This window comes from Anomaloglossus baeobatrachus, chromosome 1, assembly GCF_048569485.1.
Source record: "Anomaloglossus baeobatrachus isolate aAnoBae1 chromosome 1, aAnoBae1.hap1, whole genome shotgun sequence".
NCBI classification, from domain to species: domain Eukaryota; kingdom Metazoa; phylum Chordata; class Amphibia; order Anura; family Aromobatidae; genus Anomaloglossus; species Anomaloglossus baeobatrachus.
The window spans coordinates 333256828-333276889 of NC_134353.1; the positions used below are offsets into that span (position 1 = coordinate 333256828).

General features: G+C 45.7%; 1 protein-coding gene across 4 annotated transcripts in view; it reads left to right on the plus strand.

Moving 5' to 3' along the window:
- The window catches only part of SHROOM3 (shroom family member 3), a 566845-nt gene that overhangs the window by 537394 nt on the left and 9389 nt on the right, over nucleotides 1-20062 (plus strand). For all 4 annotated transcript variants that reach the window (XM_075352056.1, XM_075352061.1, XM_075352076.1 and 1 more), the window contains one exon: nucleotides 10196-10349. In XM_075352056.1, the coding sequence (XP_075208171.1) occupies nucleotides 10196-10349 (154 nt within the window). The remainder of the gene's footprint in view (nucleotides 1-10195; nucleotides 10350-20062) is intronic.

Sequence of the window (20062 nt, forward strand, 5' to 3'; positions counted from 1 at the left end):
CCACACCAGGTGGGGCGGAGCCAGGCTGCTGGCCCCACCCACCGATGAGTTTGCAGGCCTGGAGGCGGGACAAAGCAGTCAGATTAGTTTGGAGTTGAGTGGAAGTGGAGTGAGGAGTTGAGTTTGGAGTGGAGAAACTGCTAGTGTCTGGGTAGAGCCCAGTCACTGTCAGCAAGGTCGGCAGACGGTGGTGGCCGTCTGCAGGAGGTGGTGCAAGTCAGCAAAACCGTAGGATCGGGGACGGGCGGTGGCCCGCCGGTACCGAGCCGGGGAGCAGATTTGCATCAAGCACAAAGGCAGGGCCATCAGTCCCCGACTAGGCTTGGAGCCACCGACAACGGTCAAATCCGAGAGTGACCGCAACCCCAGGGGTTTCCTAACACCCAAGACCCGACAGAAGGCAACAGTCCACACCGTGAGGATACACAGCCACCGCCATAGGCTAGAGATCCAAGGGCCAGCGCCTGCAGGGAAAATGGGCTCCTTCGGTACATACACGCCGGGGAGCGGACTACCGTTGGGAAACCATCGGAGTCAATATATTCTACACAGGTGCAGGGAAAGACAGCCACCATCAACCTGTCTGGGGAGAGCAAAGACACTGCAGCCGGCTGCGGGACCCGTCCATCCAGCCGTTTTGTTTACCAGAGACTCTGTGAATTTTTTGCCTGAGTGAGTACCACAGTGCCATCCGGCACCGCGCCGCGCTGCCCCTGCAACCCTGCACCCCAGCTACCCTGCCTCCCCGTACCGCCATCGGGCCCCGGGATCACCAACCCCTACCCACGGAGGGGACAACATCCTAGCTGCCCCCCTCCATCGCTCCCGGGATCCCCGTCACCAGCAGCGGTGGTGCCCTTTATTACTACGACCCGTGGGTGGTGTCACGAACTATCTCCCAAAACAAACTACCCTCTTTTCACTCGTGGGCAAAGAGCGCTGCTCGAGTCCCCAGGTCCGGCCCACCGCTTGAACCACCAAGCAGCGGCAGCCGCGGACCCGAGCGTAGCGAGCGCGGCCCCTCCGCCCGCGACATAGACAATCTTCATTATATTCACTATAAAGGGAATCTATAAGTAGCATTTCACATGCTAATCTATTTATATGTGTATGTAGGTCTTTCAAAGACAAGTCCACATTAATTTACATGGACAATTCATTCCTCCGTTAGTGAGAAATCAGTGTTTGAATTGATTTCCAAATGAGGCTGAAAGACTATGGTAGATATGAAGCTTCTGTCACTCCAGCTCTACTCTGCTCTCTGCTCCGCCTCCTCCAGTCTGAATGATAGCTTATTTGCCTGAAGTCACGCAGCACAGAGCCTGTCAGTCAAGCAGGAGGAGGCGGAGGAGGAGGCGGGTATTGCTGGGCTTGTCTATAAAGGTATTGCTGGGCTTGTCTATAAAAGAGCGACATTCACATTTAAATAGTTTAGGAGATGAAATCCTGCTCACATATACCTTTAAAGTGTATCTAAATATTAACCTTTTCAGGACTATGCTATTCTGGGCACTTTTTTTTTATCATTATCACATTACAAAATCCATAACTTTTTTTTCTTTTAACCTAGATATATGAAGGGTTGTTTTATGCACAAGGAGTTGAATTTTTAAATAATAGAATTTTGGGCTACATGTAACTTATGGGTTACCTGTCAATAAACTTTACCAATGGAAATGAAAAGAAAAAGCTAACCTTGCTGTAGTTACCACTACTACTATTGTGTTAGATAACAAAATTATATCACATTTCAAAAGTAATAACAGATAGACAATCTATAGCCATAAAGGGCTTAAGCCTGCTTTACAAGGGACGACCGATCGTGCGATTTCACGATCGATCGTACCCGCCCCCGTCGTTTGTGCGTCACGGGCAATTGATTGCCCGTGGCACACAAACTCGTTAATCCCCCGTCACATGTACTTACCTCCCGTGCGACGTCGCTGAGGGCGGCGAACATCCACTTCCTGAAGTGGGAGGGATGTTCGGCGTCACAGCGACGTCACGCGGCGGCCGGCCAATAGAAGTGGAGGGGCGGAGATGAGCGGAATGTAAACATCCCGCCCACCTCCTTCCCTCCACATAGCCGACGGGAGCCGCGGGATGCAGGTAAGCGTTGTTCATCGTTCCCGTGGTGCCACACGGAGCAACGTGTGATGCCATGGAAACGATGAACAACTGGCGTCATGTTTCATAAGCGATTTTATGAAACCTAGCGACGAGTACATGACTCACGATTTGTGAGCGATACTGCGTCGCTAGGAGGTGTCACACAGGCCGACGTTGCAAGCGATGCCGGATGTGCGTCACAAAAACCGTGACTCTGACGATCTATCGCACGATAGATCGTCTTGTGTAAAGCACCCTTTAGGGTGGCTTTACACGCTGCGACATCGCAAGCCGATGCTAGCGATGGCGAGCATGATAGCACCCGCCCCTATCGTTATGCCGATATGTGAAGATCGCTGCCTTAGTGAACATTATCGCTACGGCAGCATCACGCGTACTTACCTGCTCGGCGACGTCGCTGTGATCGGTGAACCGCCTCCTTTATAAGGGGGCGGTTCGCTCGGCGTCACAGCAACGTCACTAAGCGGCCGCCCAATCAAAGCGGAAGGGCGGAGATGAGTGGGACGAACATCCCGCCCACCTTCTTCCTTCCTCATTGCTGGCATGTGGCAGGTAAGGAGATTTGGTGTGCCGCTGAACTTTTTTTTATATGGTTCAATAAACTCACAGCTATCCTGTTTCCTCAGCGAGCACCCAGGACCGGAGCCTCACTAAGGGAATACTGCTTCTAATCCACTCCTTCCCAGGACTATAAACAGGTCGTACAGCGGTGGTGCAGAACCACATCTATTTTTTGCATTCTTTCTCCGCTATGCGCTGCTATCTTTCCCATGATGCATCAGTACACATCACATGGCCAGGTACAGCCATTAAAATCTCTGCCTGCTGTTTTGACATTGAATATTCCCGCCTCTATATTCTCCTAAATAAATTAATACTGTAGATTACCAGTATGCTAGTGATCTCCTGCATTATAAATGTGTGACACTAGCTGTGTAATCACCTTCATTCACTGTGATATTTGTTTTTCTTCCCCATGGTGAAGAAATTGTGTGGTACAGTCCATGAAATTGAATCATACTGGCGGTACTATTGACGGAGATGGTGACCTCTTCAAGGAAACATAAAGCCATGTAATGCTTAAGGGATCACAATGTGATCACATGAGCAAACTGAGGAGACGTGTACCATGACTTTTCAGATAGAATGAAAAAACTATACAGGTGCATAGATAAAATAAATTAGTTTTCGGACAACCACTTTGAATGAAATCTGTCTCCAGGTTTTGCTCCCCTAAGAGAAGCAAGATGTAGGGGTAGAGAGCCTGATTCCAGCGATGTATCACTTAATGGGCTGCTTAGTGCAGTTTTGATAAAATCACTGTTTTATCTGCTGTAGATCCAGCAGTTCTCTAAATACTGAGCTGTGTTAAAGCCCGCCCACACCACTGATTATCAGCTTTCAGTGTACACTGTGCATAGGCAGAACATTGCCAATCAGTAGTGGAAATGGGGTTATATGGAGCCAATGAATATGGAAAAGTACTTGGCAGCAGATTTTCCAGTCTTCTACTGATAATCTCCTGCTAATAAAACACTGATTTCATCAAACCTACAGCAAGGAGCTCAGTAATTTACGTATCGCTGGAATCAGGGTCTCCATGTGTATGTTATGCTGTATCTCAGATAAGGTGAAAAAACCTGGTGACAGATTGCCATTAAGGGATCTGTTAGCAAAATGTACCAAATTTAGTATGATCATCAAACAGCCTTTTGTCAATGAAGATTCTAACATCTCCCCAAATCTTCTGCTGATAGAAGTGATTCAAAGGTATAGCTAAGGAGGGGCACTAAGAGCATGTGCCCTGTATGCTGGAAGTTGGTAGGATGCTAACCATGGTTACAGTTATTGTACACTTGGCCTTCTGATATTTATCGGAGCTAGAAAGAGAAGATCTGTATATGGGAATAAATAATTAGATTTACAGAGGTCATTTCCTTCATGGCCGACATTTACTAAGACTAATAGTGCACATTGACTGGTAGGTGATTATCAACACATCTCACAAAAATTATCGCAAAATGCTCAGTCATATGGTGATCAGATCACTTATGCCAGTGGTATTGCATCTGCCTTAAGGTGCAGTACTTATCCCGTGTAAGAGTAGGTTAGCCACTGGTGTTCATAGCTTACACAACACAGCCATCCAACAGTTACACAACACAAGTGGTCACCATAGCAACGGGGTTTTTTTTGGGGGGGGGTGTTTATTGTAGGATATTATGCCTAAGCACCTATTTACACACATAAACCAGAACTTTGTATTGACATCCAAAACATATTAGTTGGAAAATCTCATTACAATGCTTTATTTGCCTAAAACGACTACATTCCTTTAACGTAGTGGTGTACCGCCAATGGCGGCAGACCATGCAGCCACTATAGGGCCCGGGAGTCAGGGGGTTTGGTGCCAATCAAAGGTGGTCTTACAAAATAAGAAAAATTAAAATTTAGATTTTTAGGAGCAAAGCAGTAACAACGCAGTGACAAGAATCTGCAGAACTAATCATATGCTAAAGGGTAACAAGTCAACTTCATGTATGAGATAGCCAAAATGACAGTCTATAAAATGAAGGTAGTCTCACTGTCAAAGCTGTAGTGGATGGTGGGATATGGAGTCTGAAAGTCAAAGTTCAAGACATTGTTACCCTTTTGCTCGTCAGTGAATATGGAGGACTATAGGGTATATATTTTACGATATGCAGGTCTATGGGATATGCATTATACCACATGTAGGACTATGGGGTGTGCAGTATACTTTATGGAGGACTATGGGGTATGCACTTTAATATATACGGGACTATGGGTTGTGCATTATACTATATGGAGGATTATGGGATGTGCATTATAATACATGGAGATATATGGGGGTTCATTATACTATATGGAGGACTATGGGCTGCATTATACTATATAGAGAACTATGGGCGTGTATAATATTTGTTATGCGTGTATGTATTCCAATATGGGTAAAGAGGTAGTATAAACTATCTCACTGCAGCCGCACCTGTACCCTAGTGGTTCTGTACAGAGTAGTATCACTATCTGCACAACACCCTAATGGTTCTTGCACAGACTGGAATATCTCTAGCCACAATGCAAGAAACCCACAATTCGGACCTGTCTGCCTGAAAGGCCGTAGAGTTGTCTCTGGAACCTCATGAGGAACCAGAGGGGAGGAAACACTATAAATCAAGATAGGACCAAAGACATGTGCACAAATGGACAAAGGAAAAATAATAAATGAGAATAAGAGTAGACTCCTAACAACCTAACATAAAATAAAAGATAGCTGTAGGAAAGACAAAAGAGAATATACAGAGAAAACAACACTGGTCTCTGCCTAAATCCCTTCACTGCAGAGCTGGCACTCCTTAACAGTCATTTATATACAAATATAGCCAGCAGAGGATGCTGGTATATGGAGAGTATAAATAGTACAACCTGGGATGTGATAGGACAGAGAAAATGAACAAGTGAAGACACCTGATATCTACAAACCAAAAGGATTGTAGCAAAAGTAAAATACCTGCAGCATTTGAATAGGGACTGACCAAGTTGGGGCTCAGCATGGCAGGAAACTTACCACGTTGCACAAGATCACTGTCACGATTCATGTAGGACTCTGCTATTGCAGAACCTTTATAGGTGCCTTGGCTTGCCATCTGTGTTCCCCAGTGTTAGGTCCAGAGGGAGGAGCCTATCCTTTCGTGCCTCGTTACCGGTGTCACACTGCCTTATCTTGGTGTCGTGTTCCTAGGGTCGGCGCCAGTTATAGTATAGTTTCTGCTCTGCAGTGTGCGCCTCTGGACCTTGTGAGTTTGCTCCGATCCTGCCCGCTACCCAGTCTTTATCTCCCTGACTACTGTCCTGCCCATCTTGTCCAACCTCCCTGTTTCCCTCTCCTGCTCTGTTTTGTTGTTCTATCTCCGTGCCCTCCGCCTACTTACTTGCTCTCCCGGTTCCCGAATTTGGCTTGTTCCTGACTTCGGCTCTGTTCTCCTCCAGCTCCTGATGACACCTCCTGACTTCTGACCTCTGGCTCTCTCTTGACTCCAACTCCGCCTGCTCCGTTGTACTGTGTTAACTTCTGACCTCGACTTGTACGACTATTCCATTGCATCCATACCCCCATCCTAGTGACATCTTGTAGGCTTGTTCCATATCACAGATAGCTGCACTACCTATCGCCGGTGTCCCGGCTCCCCCTAGCTGTAGCTTTACAGTCACTAATTCAAGTCCCAAACCGGAGGCATGACAATATTGTATAGAGGACTATGTGGGGCCAATTATACTATATGGAAAGCTATGTGGAGTTCAATATACTAAGCGGGGCCATTATCATATTTGAAGGGCTATAAGCCTTTATTCTTTAAGGAGATCTATTTGAGGGCCATCATACTGTATGCAAGCAGTTGTACAGTGTGAAGATTTGTGGGGGTCCATTATACTGTGTGGCAGCCATTACACTGTATGTAATCCCATTATACCGTATGTAGGGCTATGTGGGGGGTCACCATATTTTACTGGGGTAGTTGAGCATGGATACAGTAGGGTCATCAAACTGTGTGCGCAGAGTACTGTGGAGGAATTCACTGTGGGGGATCATACAATGCTTGTGGGGTACTTTTGTTGGCATCATACTTTATGGCTGCAATGAAAAGGGAATCTAGGGGCTTCATTTGTAGAATAATGACTTTGTAAGGGCTGTAAAACTGTAAGAGATGGGGGTGACCGATCAATTAGAGCTTCTGCTATGGGGCCCCATGATTTCTATGTACGCCTCTGCTTTAATCTAAGGTTGTAGTATAATTCATAAGGCACATAAGTCAGAGTTTACATAGTGTTTGGGATTTCCTGATGTCTAGTATATCACAAGGCATTAGACATCAGTCATGTTGGTTCCTGCATTATGTATTCCTCAGCTCATATGAACTTGTTCATACAAAATGTACAAAGTGGCGTAGGTAGGTCATACAAATAAAAGACATGTGAATCTTTGTGTATGGTGCCATCTTGTGGTAGAAGATGACATGATAGAAGTAGGCGAACTGCAGAAATCTCACCTCTTTATATAATAATAGTAATATAATAATCTTTATTTCTATCGCGCCAACATATTCCGCAGCACTTTACTTTTCAGGAGGGTCATATACAAACAATAATAAGTAACAGTTATAGAAGATACAATAAGTAAAGCAAAAATAAAGAGAACCCTGCTCGTAAGAGCTTCCAATCTACAATGAGGTGGGGATGACACAAGACACAGATGCTTATTTACAATAATGGTCCAATCATCTTGAAGAACTGGGGATAGATAAAGGCTTCATGCTTTTGGGTGCGGTGGAGTTTGATGGAGAATGATGTTCACAGAAAGAATGAATGGGACTTCAATTAGGTATTAAATGTGTTTTTAGGGAGAGTTTAAAACTGTTTAATTTGTGGTTAATCTTAATTTCTTGGGGTAGAGCTTTCCAGAGAATTGGTGCATCTCAGGAGAAGTCTTGGATCCAGTAGTGGGAGTATCGGATTAGTGTGAATGTTAGTCGAATGTCGTTTGCAGAGCGTAGAGAGTGGGTAGGGTGATAGACCGAGATAAGGGTGGAGATGTAGGGGGGTGCTGCACTCTGGAGGGCTTTGTGGGTGAGAACAAGCAGTTTAATTGGATTCTATAATGTGTGGGCAGCCGGTGCAATGACAGTCACAGTCACATTCCGAAACGTTTTTATTTTTCAGTCCATAAGTTTTTGCAGGATGAGTGTTTTTATTAAAAGGGTTTCCCCAGCATATAATACTGATGCTCTATCCTTGGCATAAGGTCCATCACCCCCAATTTTTTTGTAGTATTACAATGGCTTTTTTCAATTTCACAATTTTGCGATATAATTAACTCACATATTTTCATTGTTCTTAGGGGGGTCTCTTCTCTCTTGTTGGCTGTGCGGTATAGAAAACATTTTATCTTTGGATTAGTATTCATAACAATTTGTAAAATAAATATGTATTTATTATTTTTTTGCATCATATGTACTGTAAATATTTATTAGAGAACCATGTGTTTTATCACTTTTTACTGTCACCCCTTTAAATTGTTAATGCATTTAATTTCTGGAGTTGTTCTATGGGATGTGAATATTGAGTCCTCTGATGTTCTGCGTTGCAGTGCATTACTGCCGGTCATTGCTGTACTGACAGGCAGACGCGGGGCATTTTGGTAGGCAGGGTTCACATGGTGTTTTTCACTATGTACAGTGGCTCCGTTGAGGCTTATGTTCAGACCCCCACAAAACAGGATTTGGCTCAGATGAATCCATTGACAATAATGATGCAGATGGAGTCACAGTGTACTCTGCTGTGCATCCATTTTTGTTGTATATGCCTAGCTGAGGCTGGCAGCAACATGATGCACGACAGAGCACACGTTGCCTTTTGTGTATTTCTTCTCTGCACATAAAAAACTATTTTTTGGCAGGAAAAAAGCATCTGAAAAAAAACGCAATTTTTTTATTGCGTTTGCGCTTTTTTTCACATGCGTTTTTTTTTTTTCATCCTTCTTTTTTTTGTCATGGTGAGTGCAAGGGTTCAGGTGCTGTACCCCCGCAATTGCCACCAGGTCTCCGGCTGATGTTACAGCTTTCACTGCCCGAAATGGTGACCACGCTGCTCCTAGCAGTTTAACCCTTGAATGGTGCAAACAGTGTGGTCGCAGCACTCAGGAGGCATGGAGAGGAATCGCTTCCCTCTCCCTGGCGATCAGGTCCCTGTAATGCGGTCACAGGGGCTCGATCACTGCCATAGTAACCCTGGGTTGTCACCATGATGACCCCGGGTTACTGAGCATCGGATCGCCTCACACACCATGCTGTATCCATGGTGTGTGAGGCAAAGTGCTGCACTATAATCCCCTGTAGTGATAAAGCATTGCAGGGGATTATAGAAACGCAGGAAGTAAACGCAGAAACAATTGACATGCTGCTTCTTTTTTCAGCAACAAAATCTGGAAGGAAAAAAGAATCAACGTGCGCACAGCAAGTCAGGATTCTCATAGACTTTGCTGAGATGCTTTTTCCTTGCTTTTATTGATTAAAATAAACAAGGAAAAATGCCTAAAAACTAAAAAGAAAATTGTCATGTCTGTACATAGCCAACTCCAGCTGCATCATTATAGTTAATGGCCCCATTGGTGCGTATGCCCAAATCACATTTTGTGGGGGTTTGGACATAAGCCCTGATGAAGCCACTGAAAGGAGGAGTAGACACTATGTTAACCAAGCCTTGGGTTCCTGTTTACCATGCTATTCCATAGGTACTGTACAATTGTGCAGTTTTCTGTATACAGATGGAGCCCTTTCCCTCTGCCTAACCACTTAGATCCTATTGACAACCACATCTTGGACTGTTTAATATTCAGAATCGGGAGTATCTCTGATTGCAGTCATAGTGGCATATTGACTTCTGTCCCACCATCACCATAAAATAATACTACATTGATTTGTTGGAATGACTCGCTTATCATGATATACTATTAAATGATGGGGCGGGAAAGGGTTACATGTCATTAGAAAAATATGGCAATCTTCCAGAAATGGGGCCATGTGGACATGGGCCATGATTAAGGACGCTCTTTTGCGTCGGAAACGCGTCAGGGTCTTCTGAATATGGATGGACTTTTTTAATATTATGTGAAAATAAAGAAATTATTTTACGTTGGATGTGCCGATTTTTTTTCCTCTTATTCAAGTTATAGTCCACCTGGCGGACTTCATATCATTGCACTCCATGGATGTGTGGTGACCTATTCCATTGGGCGTGTCAAGCTTTCCTCCACTTCGTCTGTTATAGTACTACTAAGGAATTGTACTCAATAAGGGAAAAGCCACTCGCTGATAGGGCAGTGTCCAAAACTACTTGGAAACAGTCATGTTAAGGTCTTTTGCTCCATACACATTTTCCTCGCGCCGCCTTTACGATATATTAATCATACTTCGTAACAATTTGTATCATTGCCAAAAATCACTTTCTCTCTTGTTATAACACATAAATGTTTGTACTTATCTATGTGTAGGACGGACAATAAGAAGATTCCGGCAGAGAATGGAGTAAGGTCATCAGTGTACTATTCCATGTCTGCCCATGAAGCCGAGCTTCTGAAGAGGATCACAGACATGCACACCGAAGGAGAAGGAACAGCAGAGCACCTGGATGTGAATGAAAAGAAGGTATAGAATTGCTCATAAAATAATGGTTCCCATTAATGGGAAATACTGGCACTAACTAATCATTCCCTGACAGTCTAATGTGTATGGGAGCCTAAGAAATGTCAGGAGACATGAGGATCCAACATGTTGGCTTACATCATAGCAGTGGCCTTCAGCAGCTTGCCTCCCTCACCTCAGTAAAATAGAAATGTATGGTGTGCGGAGTGGAGAGTGCACATTTATAGTGTGGTTGGGATATACTGTAGAACATATGTCTTATGTGTATATCTGGCTTTAATTAGGACGCGTAAAGACACAATCTACTTTAGTCTAGAGCAGGGATCTCAAACTTGGCCGAGTAAATGGGCCACACATGGAAAATGTTTGAAGTTGACTGGCCTTATTCCTTCTGGACCGAGATGAAATTTTCAGTGGTACCATTTTTTTTCTATACAACTCTTTGGTCACTTTTTTGTGTCGTCATAAGAAAAAAGCTACAGTTTTTCATGTTTTTTATTTTTTTTTCTTACAGTGTTCATCGTATGGGTTGCAGTACAATTTTATAGCTTGAGTTATTCTGGACATGGCGATACTAAACATGAAATTTTTTTAATTTACCTTCATTTTTAACTAAAACAGCATTTTTAGTGGTGAAATATTTTTTCTTTATTTTTCATCCCCCATTTTGAAATCTTCATTTTTTCCTTTTCACTCAGTGCCTATATGGCACTTATACTTTTACTTGCCTGATCACTGCTGTATTATCATTCAATATTTCTGCACTCCAGGGTATTACATGCACCATTTTTACACAGACACTTTGCCTTACTGGTCACCATAGCTGCCTGGCTATTACTTGGCCACTACTTGGCCTCAGTTTGCCATGGAAACAACCAGCACTTTGCATGGGGTTGTTAGGCTTAAAGTGGGAGTGCCCTCCTTCAAATAACCATGTAAATACCACTGTCACTATTGTCAGTGGTATCTAAGGGGTTTAATGGCCACAATCATTACTAATACTGATTGTGGCCATTACTGCAGGGTTGTCAGCTATGATACTGTGGTGCCCCTCAGGCTTCAGACGCCACAGGGTACTGCACCTCCATTAGGGTCTAGTACTTTTCCTGGGTCCAAGGAAGGTCGGTAACCGGTTCCACCAACACACACAGTTACAGTGGATTGCCCTCCCCAATGGGGACCGGGCCAGGGTCGGGTCACAGTAGTGGCTCACTACAGCGGTTGGGTTTACATGACGCCACCGCACCGGGATCTCCCCGATCCACTGGAACCATAGGACTCAGGGTCAGGGGGAATCAACCACCAGGGGGAGTGAGGAGCACACAGTGGGAAGAGCGGGTTGACCTAGTGAGAGTAGTGAACTGGCCGGTGGCAGCGGCTGGGGGTAACAGCTTGGAACACACAACACAACTACAACAAAGAGGGAACAGCTACAGACACAGATTAGAGTGGACGTGCCGCAAGTCAGCTCTGTGGGCCAAGGCGTTTTCAACACGGTTGCTGGGGAGAAGCAGGCGGCTGCTTCCACAGGACCGACGCTGTCGGGATACAGAATCCTAGGGCAGGCATACTTCACATTGTCTACCAACTCTGCAAGAGTTGCGGGAATGGCTAGAAAAGTCACCGGACCTGTGCCACTGAGTCTGGAGCCAAATAGCATATAGGATCCGGGGCTGAGGTCCTCGACCAGCCCCACATCAGAACCGCACTATCAGCATACAGAACGGGACACTTTACTGACACTGGTTTCCCCAAGTGCCTCACGCCACGGGGATTCGATACTTAGCCTGACCTTCCACGGATCCGGGATAGGCTGGAGCCCATCGTGACAGAGATCAGTACTCTGGGGCAGGACCTGAACTACCTGTGAGTAAAAGACCTGGAACCGCAGCTTCTGTCTCTGCCTCTCCTTTACCGGCGCCCAGCGCCGTGGCGACAACAGGGACTACCACCACCCCGTCCGTCTTCCGTCATCCTCCTCGGGGTAATCCAGCTTCGCCTGTGGGGAGTGACACCATCCCGGCTGCGACTATTACCATCAGCCCTGGAGAGCAGCACCCACAGCTGCGGCCCATCCATGGCCACGGACCACGGGTGGTATCATGATCTAAAAAGACTTTCCTCACCATCACTACCAACCCCATACTCCATCCCTCCTTCCATACACCACCTACCTCTCCCTCCTGTACATCTCGGGGTCATGAAACTGGGCCATCTCGGTTGTCACAAAACTATGACAACGCTGAGCATCTGTACCCCCGGCCCGGGACGTGTCAGGTGAAAACCCCCTTGACCCCGGGGTGTTACAATATGGTGCAGCTCTGCTTGTGAGCCCACACTATCATTACGCTATGCATATATGGCAAATGTCAGGAAGGGGTTAAAAAAGCATCTTCTCCATATCCTCTTACCATCAGTGATCCATCAATGCAGAAGAGAGACAACTCTGACATACTGTGCTCTGGTGTGATATCATAGAGGGGCACCGGCATGCTCCTCCTTCAGCCTTCTCTCTCCTATCTCAAGGATGTCTCAGAAGCTTGTTGCTCCGCAGGCCGCAGATGACTGCCTCAGGAGCTGCATGTTGCCCCTTGGCCTTGTGTTTGAGACCCCAGGTCTAGAAAGAGGAAATATCAGAAATTAGAACACAGATCTATGTGTCGCGTGCGGAGGGGTTGGGAACGCCGCTCGCCTGGCAATCGCTGGCGCTCGGGTCCGGTGCGTCTGCTCCTCTGTGGCTCGAGCACGGGGCCGGACCCGGGGCTCGAGCAGCACCCCCTCGCCCACGAGTGAAAAGGGGAGGTTTGTGGTGGGATGTCGGTCGTGACGCCACCCACGGGTTGTGGTGATGGTGGGCACCACCGCTGCTGGTGACGGGGGTTCCCGGGAGCGATGGCGGAGAGCAGCTGAGGTGTTGGCCCTTCCGTGGGTAGGGGCTGTTGGTCCCGGGGCCCCTGTTGGGGCTGGGAAGGAGAAGGTATAGGTGCAGGTGCCGATGCGGGGAGGCAGCGTGGGCACGGGTGCAATGCTGCAATGCAGCGCGGTGCCGGATGGCACTGTTGTACTCACTCAGACACAGAAGGACAGAGTCTCTGGTAAACCAAACGGCTGGATGGACGGGGCCGACAGTCGGCTGCAGTGTTTTCACTCTCCCCGGACGGGTTGATGGTGGCTGTAGTTTCCTGCACCTATGTATGTGTATTTGACTTCTATGGCTTCCCACGGGTAGTCCGCTCCCCGGCGTGTACATGTCGGGAGAGCCCGGTTGCCCGCAGACGCTGGCCCTTGGATCTCTGGCCCTTGGCGGTGGCTCTTATCCGAACGGGTTGGGCTGTTGCCTTCTGACGGGACTTGATTGGGAATGAACCCCTGAGGTCCAGACCGCAATCAGATAATTTGACCTTTACGGCGGCTCCTAGCCTAGTCGGGGTCTGAGTACCCTGCCTTGGTGCTTGGCTTCAATCTGCTCCCCGGTTCGGTACCGGCGGGCCACCACCCGACCCTGGTCCTACGGTTCCGCTGACCTCCACCAACTCCTGCAGACGGACACCACCGTCTGCCGACCTTGCTGATTGTGCCTGGGCTCCGACCCAGACACACACAGTCCTTTTCCTCACACTTCCACTCTCTACTCCTCAACTCCTCAGCTTGACTTAACTGACTGCTTTTCCCGCCTCCAGGCCTGTGAACTCCTCGGTGGGTGGGGCCAACCACCTGGCTCCGCCCCACCTTGTGTGGACATCAGACCCTGGAGGGAGGCAACAAGGGTTTTGTTTGACTGCTGACACCTAACCAGGGGATGGGGTGTGTGTATGTGGTGTTATTCTGTGACTCCTGGGGGTCCAGGGCATCACATATGAGCCACCATATTCTGTACATTAGACTAAAGTCATCCAAACATGCCAATATCAGCAGGATCAGCCAACATATAATGGGACCTTCCAACTCTCACCCAAAAGACGATGTAGATAAAGGGATGGATCCAACCTCTTGTATTTTCTACAGTGGATCCTTTTATTCGATGTGAGATAAGCCATTGCCTGGCATCGGCTCTCATAGAGAACACTGGAGCACACAGACAAGCATTATTGTGTCTGGGGGGCTCAGCTGATGGTGATACCATCATTCCATCAATAGCCATCTGATGATGGATTTAATTGCAGTCATTTATACCCTCTTCTTCAATAAAATAATGGAACTGGCATGTTAGTGGTTACCATATCTATCCATTGGACCAAGCTGAATTCTGATAAGGTGTATTTTATAATATGGATTATATTTTCAAACCAATAGATGGGATCATACTGACAAACTCCCTAGTAAGACTCCATATGAGCTCAGACGAGAAAGGCAGTTTGACATCGACAAACTCTGAATGATCATCACTAATCCTTATTTACAAAGCAAGTAAAGGGTACTTTACACGCTGCGATCTCGCTAGAGAGATCGCAAGCGATCGTACCCGCCCCCGTCGGTTGTGCGGCACGGGCAAATCGCTGCCCTTGGCGCACAACCTCGCTTACACCCATCACATGGACTTACCTACCCTGCGACGTCGCTCTGGCCGGCGATCCACCTCCTTTCTAAGGGGGCGGTTTGTGCGGCGTCACAGCGATGTCACACGGCAGTCATCCAATAGAAGCGGAGGGGCGGAGATGAGCGAGACGTACCATCTCGCCCACCTCCTTCCTTCCGCATTGCCGGTGGAGGCAGGTAGGAGATGTTCCTTGCTCCTGCGGTGTCACACACAGTGATGTGTGCTGCCGCAGGAATGAGGAACAACATCGCTAATAAGCAGAGAATGATTTTTGGTTTCAGGACGACCTCTCCACGGCAAACGATTTTGACCGCTTTTGCGATCGTTTAAGGTCACTGATACTTGTCACACACTGCGATATCGTTAATGACGCCGAATGTGCGTCACAAACAACGTGACCCCGACGATAATTCACGAACGATATCGCAGCGTATAAAGTACCCTTAACAGTTCACAGTACACATCTATGGGAACTCAATGATAGCTCTGTCCCCTTTCTTTCCCATTTATTACATTTCACCACCGCATTTATTTCTGTGGGCAATAATCCTGTTATCAGCTGTAATGATGGGGCATGTAAAATCCAACATGCCTGGTACTTCTTACCTTGGAAATCTGCTATATACATTCATATAAGATAATCAAACTATCTAAAATATGTCCACCAGACATGATTTACCTCTCTGTTTTTGTACATTTTTGTAGGAGTAATTGTACCCTAAATTATGTGTGTGTGTGTATTTTATATATACATATCTATATATCTATATCTATCTATATATATATAATATATAATATATATATATATATATATATATATATATATATATATATATATATATGTATACATTATTTATATATATATATATATATACACACATATACAGTATATATATATATATATATATATATATAGCAGAAGAGAACGAAATCAAGCAGTATCTGAAAAATGAGGCCAATCTGCATGTGAGTGGAGAAGAAGAAAGTGATCTAAGTGATTAGTGCCTTGCTGTAATTACACTGGCATGGTTCTTGTGCTAGCGTATGAAAGCCGCTGGCATAGTCATTATGAGGGGAACCAGTAGGAGAGGACTCGTTTGGATACTGAAAGCCCCCTTGTTTTGTGAGGCCACAATAGCATCATGTCTGCTGGCTTTTTGGTAACTTAGCAAAATGTATTAATTAATTAAAACAAAACAAGCTGTTGTAGGTCAGGTATGTGGAGCACAGCCATTAACAGATAGCGCTTGCACTACAGACCCTGTTAACATTGAAGGGCAGAGATTGATTGACGTCTTTTTCTGAATATGGCAGAGATCCAGATCCCACAGTTTATTATGTACTGCCGCTAATTATGTGCCATACCCTGGCTTTACACTTTCTAGAATAATAAAATGCTTCATGTCTTACTGCTACAGTGTAATATAAATTAGCATTAATCATATTATAGGCATTTGTATCATACTAAAGAATCATGTTTTATACACTTTGATATAATCTAAAACTAGGAACCTGGCTACATGACTAGGAAGATAGCAAGTTACATGATCACAACTCGAAGGGTTAATCCAACACCTAAAATGTCCTTCCTAAATATGTATTCTGACATCCTACCCATTTTTGTAATTAGCTTAGTTATTAAACACTCTACACTTCCCCCTATCTAGTTAATCCCTATATGTGTTTTTATTTTACTACATTTACTGTGACATCGAAGGAAGCTGGGGCTGCACTCACTCTCACAACATCTATCAACCCTCTCAGAGGTGCCCCCGATGACGATTCACTTGAGGTCGGTGATAGAAACTGTGGGGTGGTGCTGGTCTCACTCACTGCTTTTATCTCAACTGCCTGAAAACATCCTTCACAGAAGCTGCAGCAGAGATAAAAGCAGAGAGTCGGCGCTGCACTTACATCTCCCATGAGATGTATCATTATGGATGCAGGACGTCTTCAAGGGGCGGCGATGCAAGAAACTAGTAAGTAACTGCAGCGCTGCCCCCTGATGGTGTCCTGTTCCAGGTGGGGCAATAGGTCCTGCGGGGAGTGAGTGTAGCTAAAAAAAACAACACATTTAGGGATTAGCTAGATAAATGGGATAAAAGTAGGGTATTGTGTAATAAAGCAAAATGGTTAGGGTGTAAAGATAGATATTTAGGAAGGATATTTTGGGTACTGTAGCAACCCTTTAAATAGAATCTACTAGCATGTATTTACTATTGAATCTGAATAGGAGAAAAGCTGTGGAAAAAGAAGCGCAATAGGGTCTTACCCCAATATATATAGGGTGAGGCAATGAGCAATCCTACTCACCAAAAGGGGTTGTGAAAGTCACAACTCCTATAACAGCATGTAACTCCAAGTCCTGGCAGCGGTCCCCATAAGGCAGATAACAGAGAGTAGTAGAGATGGGTTTCAAAGCCGCGCCAAAGACCATTGGATCATATCAGCTTAAGATTAATGTTTCTTTATTTCATGCATATTTGACCTGACCTGTGCATGAAATAAAGAAACATTAATCTTAAGCTGATATGATCCAGTGGTCTTTGGCGCGGCTTTGAAACCCATCTCTGCTATTGAATCTGCAAAGCAGCATAATGTAGGGACAGATACTTTGATTCTAGTGATGCATCAGATTGGATTGCTTGGTGCAATTTTGATTAAAATCTCTGTTTTCTCTGCTATAGATATAGAAATGTTATGAATGCTGAACTGTGTAATCCCGTCCACACCACTGATTGGCAGTTTCCTGTGTACATTATACATTGTCAGCAAGCTGCTAATCTGTGGTGGATGCAGGTTACACAGATTAGTTCAACTGTTTAACGGAGACATCTAGCTTTGCAGTGATAATCTCCTGATGAAAAAACACCGATTGCATTGAAACTACAGCAAGCTGCTGAATAAGTAACACGTCCTGGAATCAGGCTCTCTGTCCCTGCATTATGCCAAATAGAAAAAAACAGAAAGGGGTTTTCCAAGCTTGAAGTAAATTTCTGTGTTTGTTTTTTTAACTTTACACCTACTGGGTTAGTAAAGGGGTGTCTGATAGACCCTCTCCATTACTAACCCCTGGGCTTGGTGTCAGCTGACATCAACACCAACGAACCAGGGCAACTGGAAAGAGGAGAGGCAAATCCCCAAAATTAGCTCAACTAATGGATGTGCCAATTCTGGAGCGTCTGTGGGCTGCTATTTTCAGGCTGCGAAGGGCCAAATAACCATGGCTCGTCCCAGTCTGATAGTACCAGCCCGCAGCTGTCTGCTTTACACTGTTTTTAAAATTATTCATTTATTTAAATAAACCAGCCTAAAAATACCCTTTAGTGCCACATGAAAGGCACCAAAAGATGCAAATGCACAACCCTGCCTATATGCCTGCTCTAATCTAAGCGCTCCCTCCTACATCTTATCTCCCTAAACTGCTTCTAGACGACAGTGTGCCAAGCATCATATACAGTATAAAGCTGGGTTCACACTAAACGACAGCGACAACGACGTCGCTGTTACGTCACCATTTTCGGTGACGTAACAGCGACCTTGTAAGTCGCTGTTATGATCGCTGCTTAGCTGTCAAACACAGCAGAAGCAGCGATCATAACGTCGCTGTGCTACATGTGCAGAGAGCAGGGAGCCGCGCTTAGCGCTGGCTCCTTGCTCTCCTGCAGCACACATCGGGTTAATTAACCCGATGTGTGCTGCAGCTACATGTCACAGTTCAGAGAGCAGGGAGCCGCGCGCACTGCTTAGCGCTGGCTCCTTGCTCTCCTTGCTACAGTATACATCGGGTTAATTACCCGATGCATACTGCAGCCACATGTCACAGTGCAGGAGCCGGCACTGGCAGCAAGAGCGGCGGAGGCTGGTAACCAGCGTAAACATCGGGTAACCAGGGAAAGGTCTTCCCTTGGTTACCCGATGTTTACGCTGGTTACAGCTTACCGCAGCTGCCAGTGCCGGCTCCTGCTCGCTTCATTTCGTCGCTCTCTCGCTGTCACACACAGCGATGTGTGTGTCACAGCGGGAGAGTGACGACCAAAAAATGAAGCTGGACATTCAGCAACGACCGGCGACCTCACAGCAGGGGCCAGGTCGTTGCTGGATGTCACACACAGCGACAGCGACGGGACGTCGCTGCAACGTCACAGAAAATGGTGACGTAGCAGCGACGTCGTTGTCGTTGTCGCTGTGTGTGACACCAGCTTAAGTCTCATATATAAGACCTGATGATGCGATGCGGGCAGCCAATCACAGTAATGCCAGTAGCCAACATGGCTACGGGATTACTGAGTATGGCAGGCAATCTCCACATGGTTAGTGGCTGAAAAACATCCGCGATACATGGATACATCATACATGCATGATGCTCGAGCACCCGCAATAGTCGGCCGAGTACTGAGCGTGCCCAGCACCATGATACTCAATCTAGTATCGAGCAGACCCGAGCACGTTCACTCATCACTAAAGAGAAGCCTACAGAAGGACCTTGGCTTCCATGGTAACACATTTGCACCTCATGATGCCACCTGGCATGTCAACCGGGCTTTAAATGCCACTGTCGGAAAGTAACAATGGTGTCTAAATGATTAAACTGCAGCGATCTGCTAGCTCTTGTCACTGCTGTTAGAGACTGGTCCCGAAATGGAGCGCACTCCATATTTATGCACCCGATCTAGGATGCATTATTACATTCTTCATTGGGAAGGGATTCAGCTTTTTTTGTCAGGATGAGCTAAATTTTGTCAATGGCATAATTAACTTAACTAAATTTTATTAACTGTTTATGGGGTGAAATGAAAAGAAAAACAATTGAACTTATTTTTTTTGCTTTTCACATGCTGCACAAATAAAGTATGAACTTCCTTCTGTGGGTCAGTACGATTACAGCAATACTGGATTTGTAAAGTTTTATTTAAGTTTTATTATTGTTGTACTATAAATATGCTGCCTGAAAAAAAAATCATTTTCTTTTGTGCCACTATATTCTGACAACCATGCGTTTTAGATTTTTCTTCCATGACGCTTGTATAAGTTTCCAAAATGCAATGACTGCCAGATAAAGTAGTAGTGTCCTCAAGGCCCAATATAGCTGCATCCTTAACCCCTTAACGACCTTTGACGTACTGGGTACGTCATGGTGACATGGTGCTAAACGACCCATGACGTACCCAGTACGTCA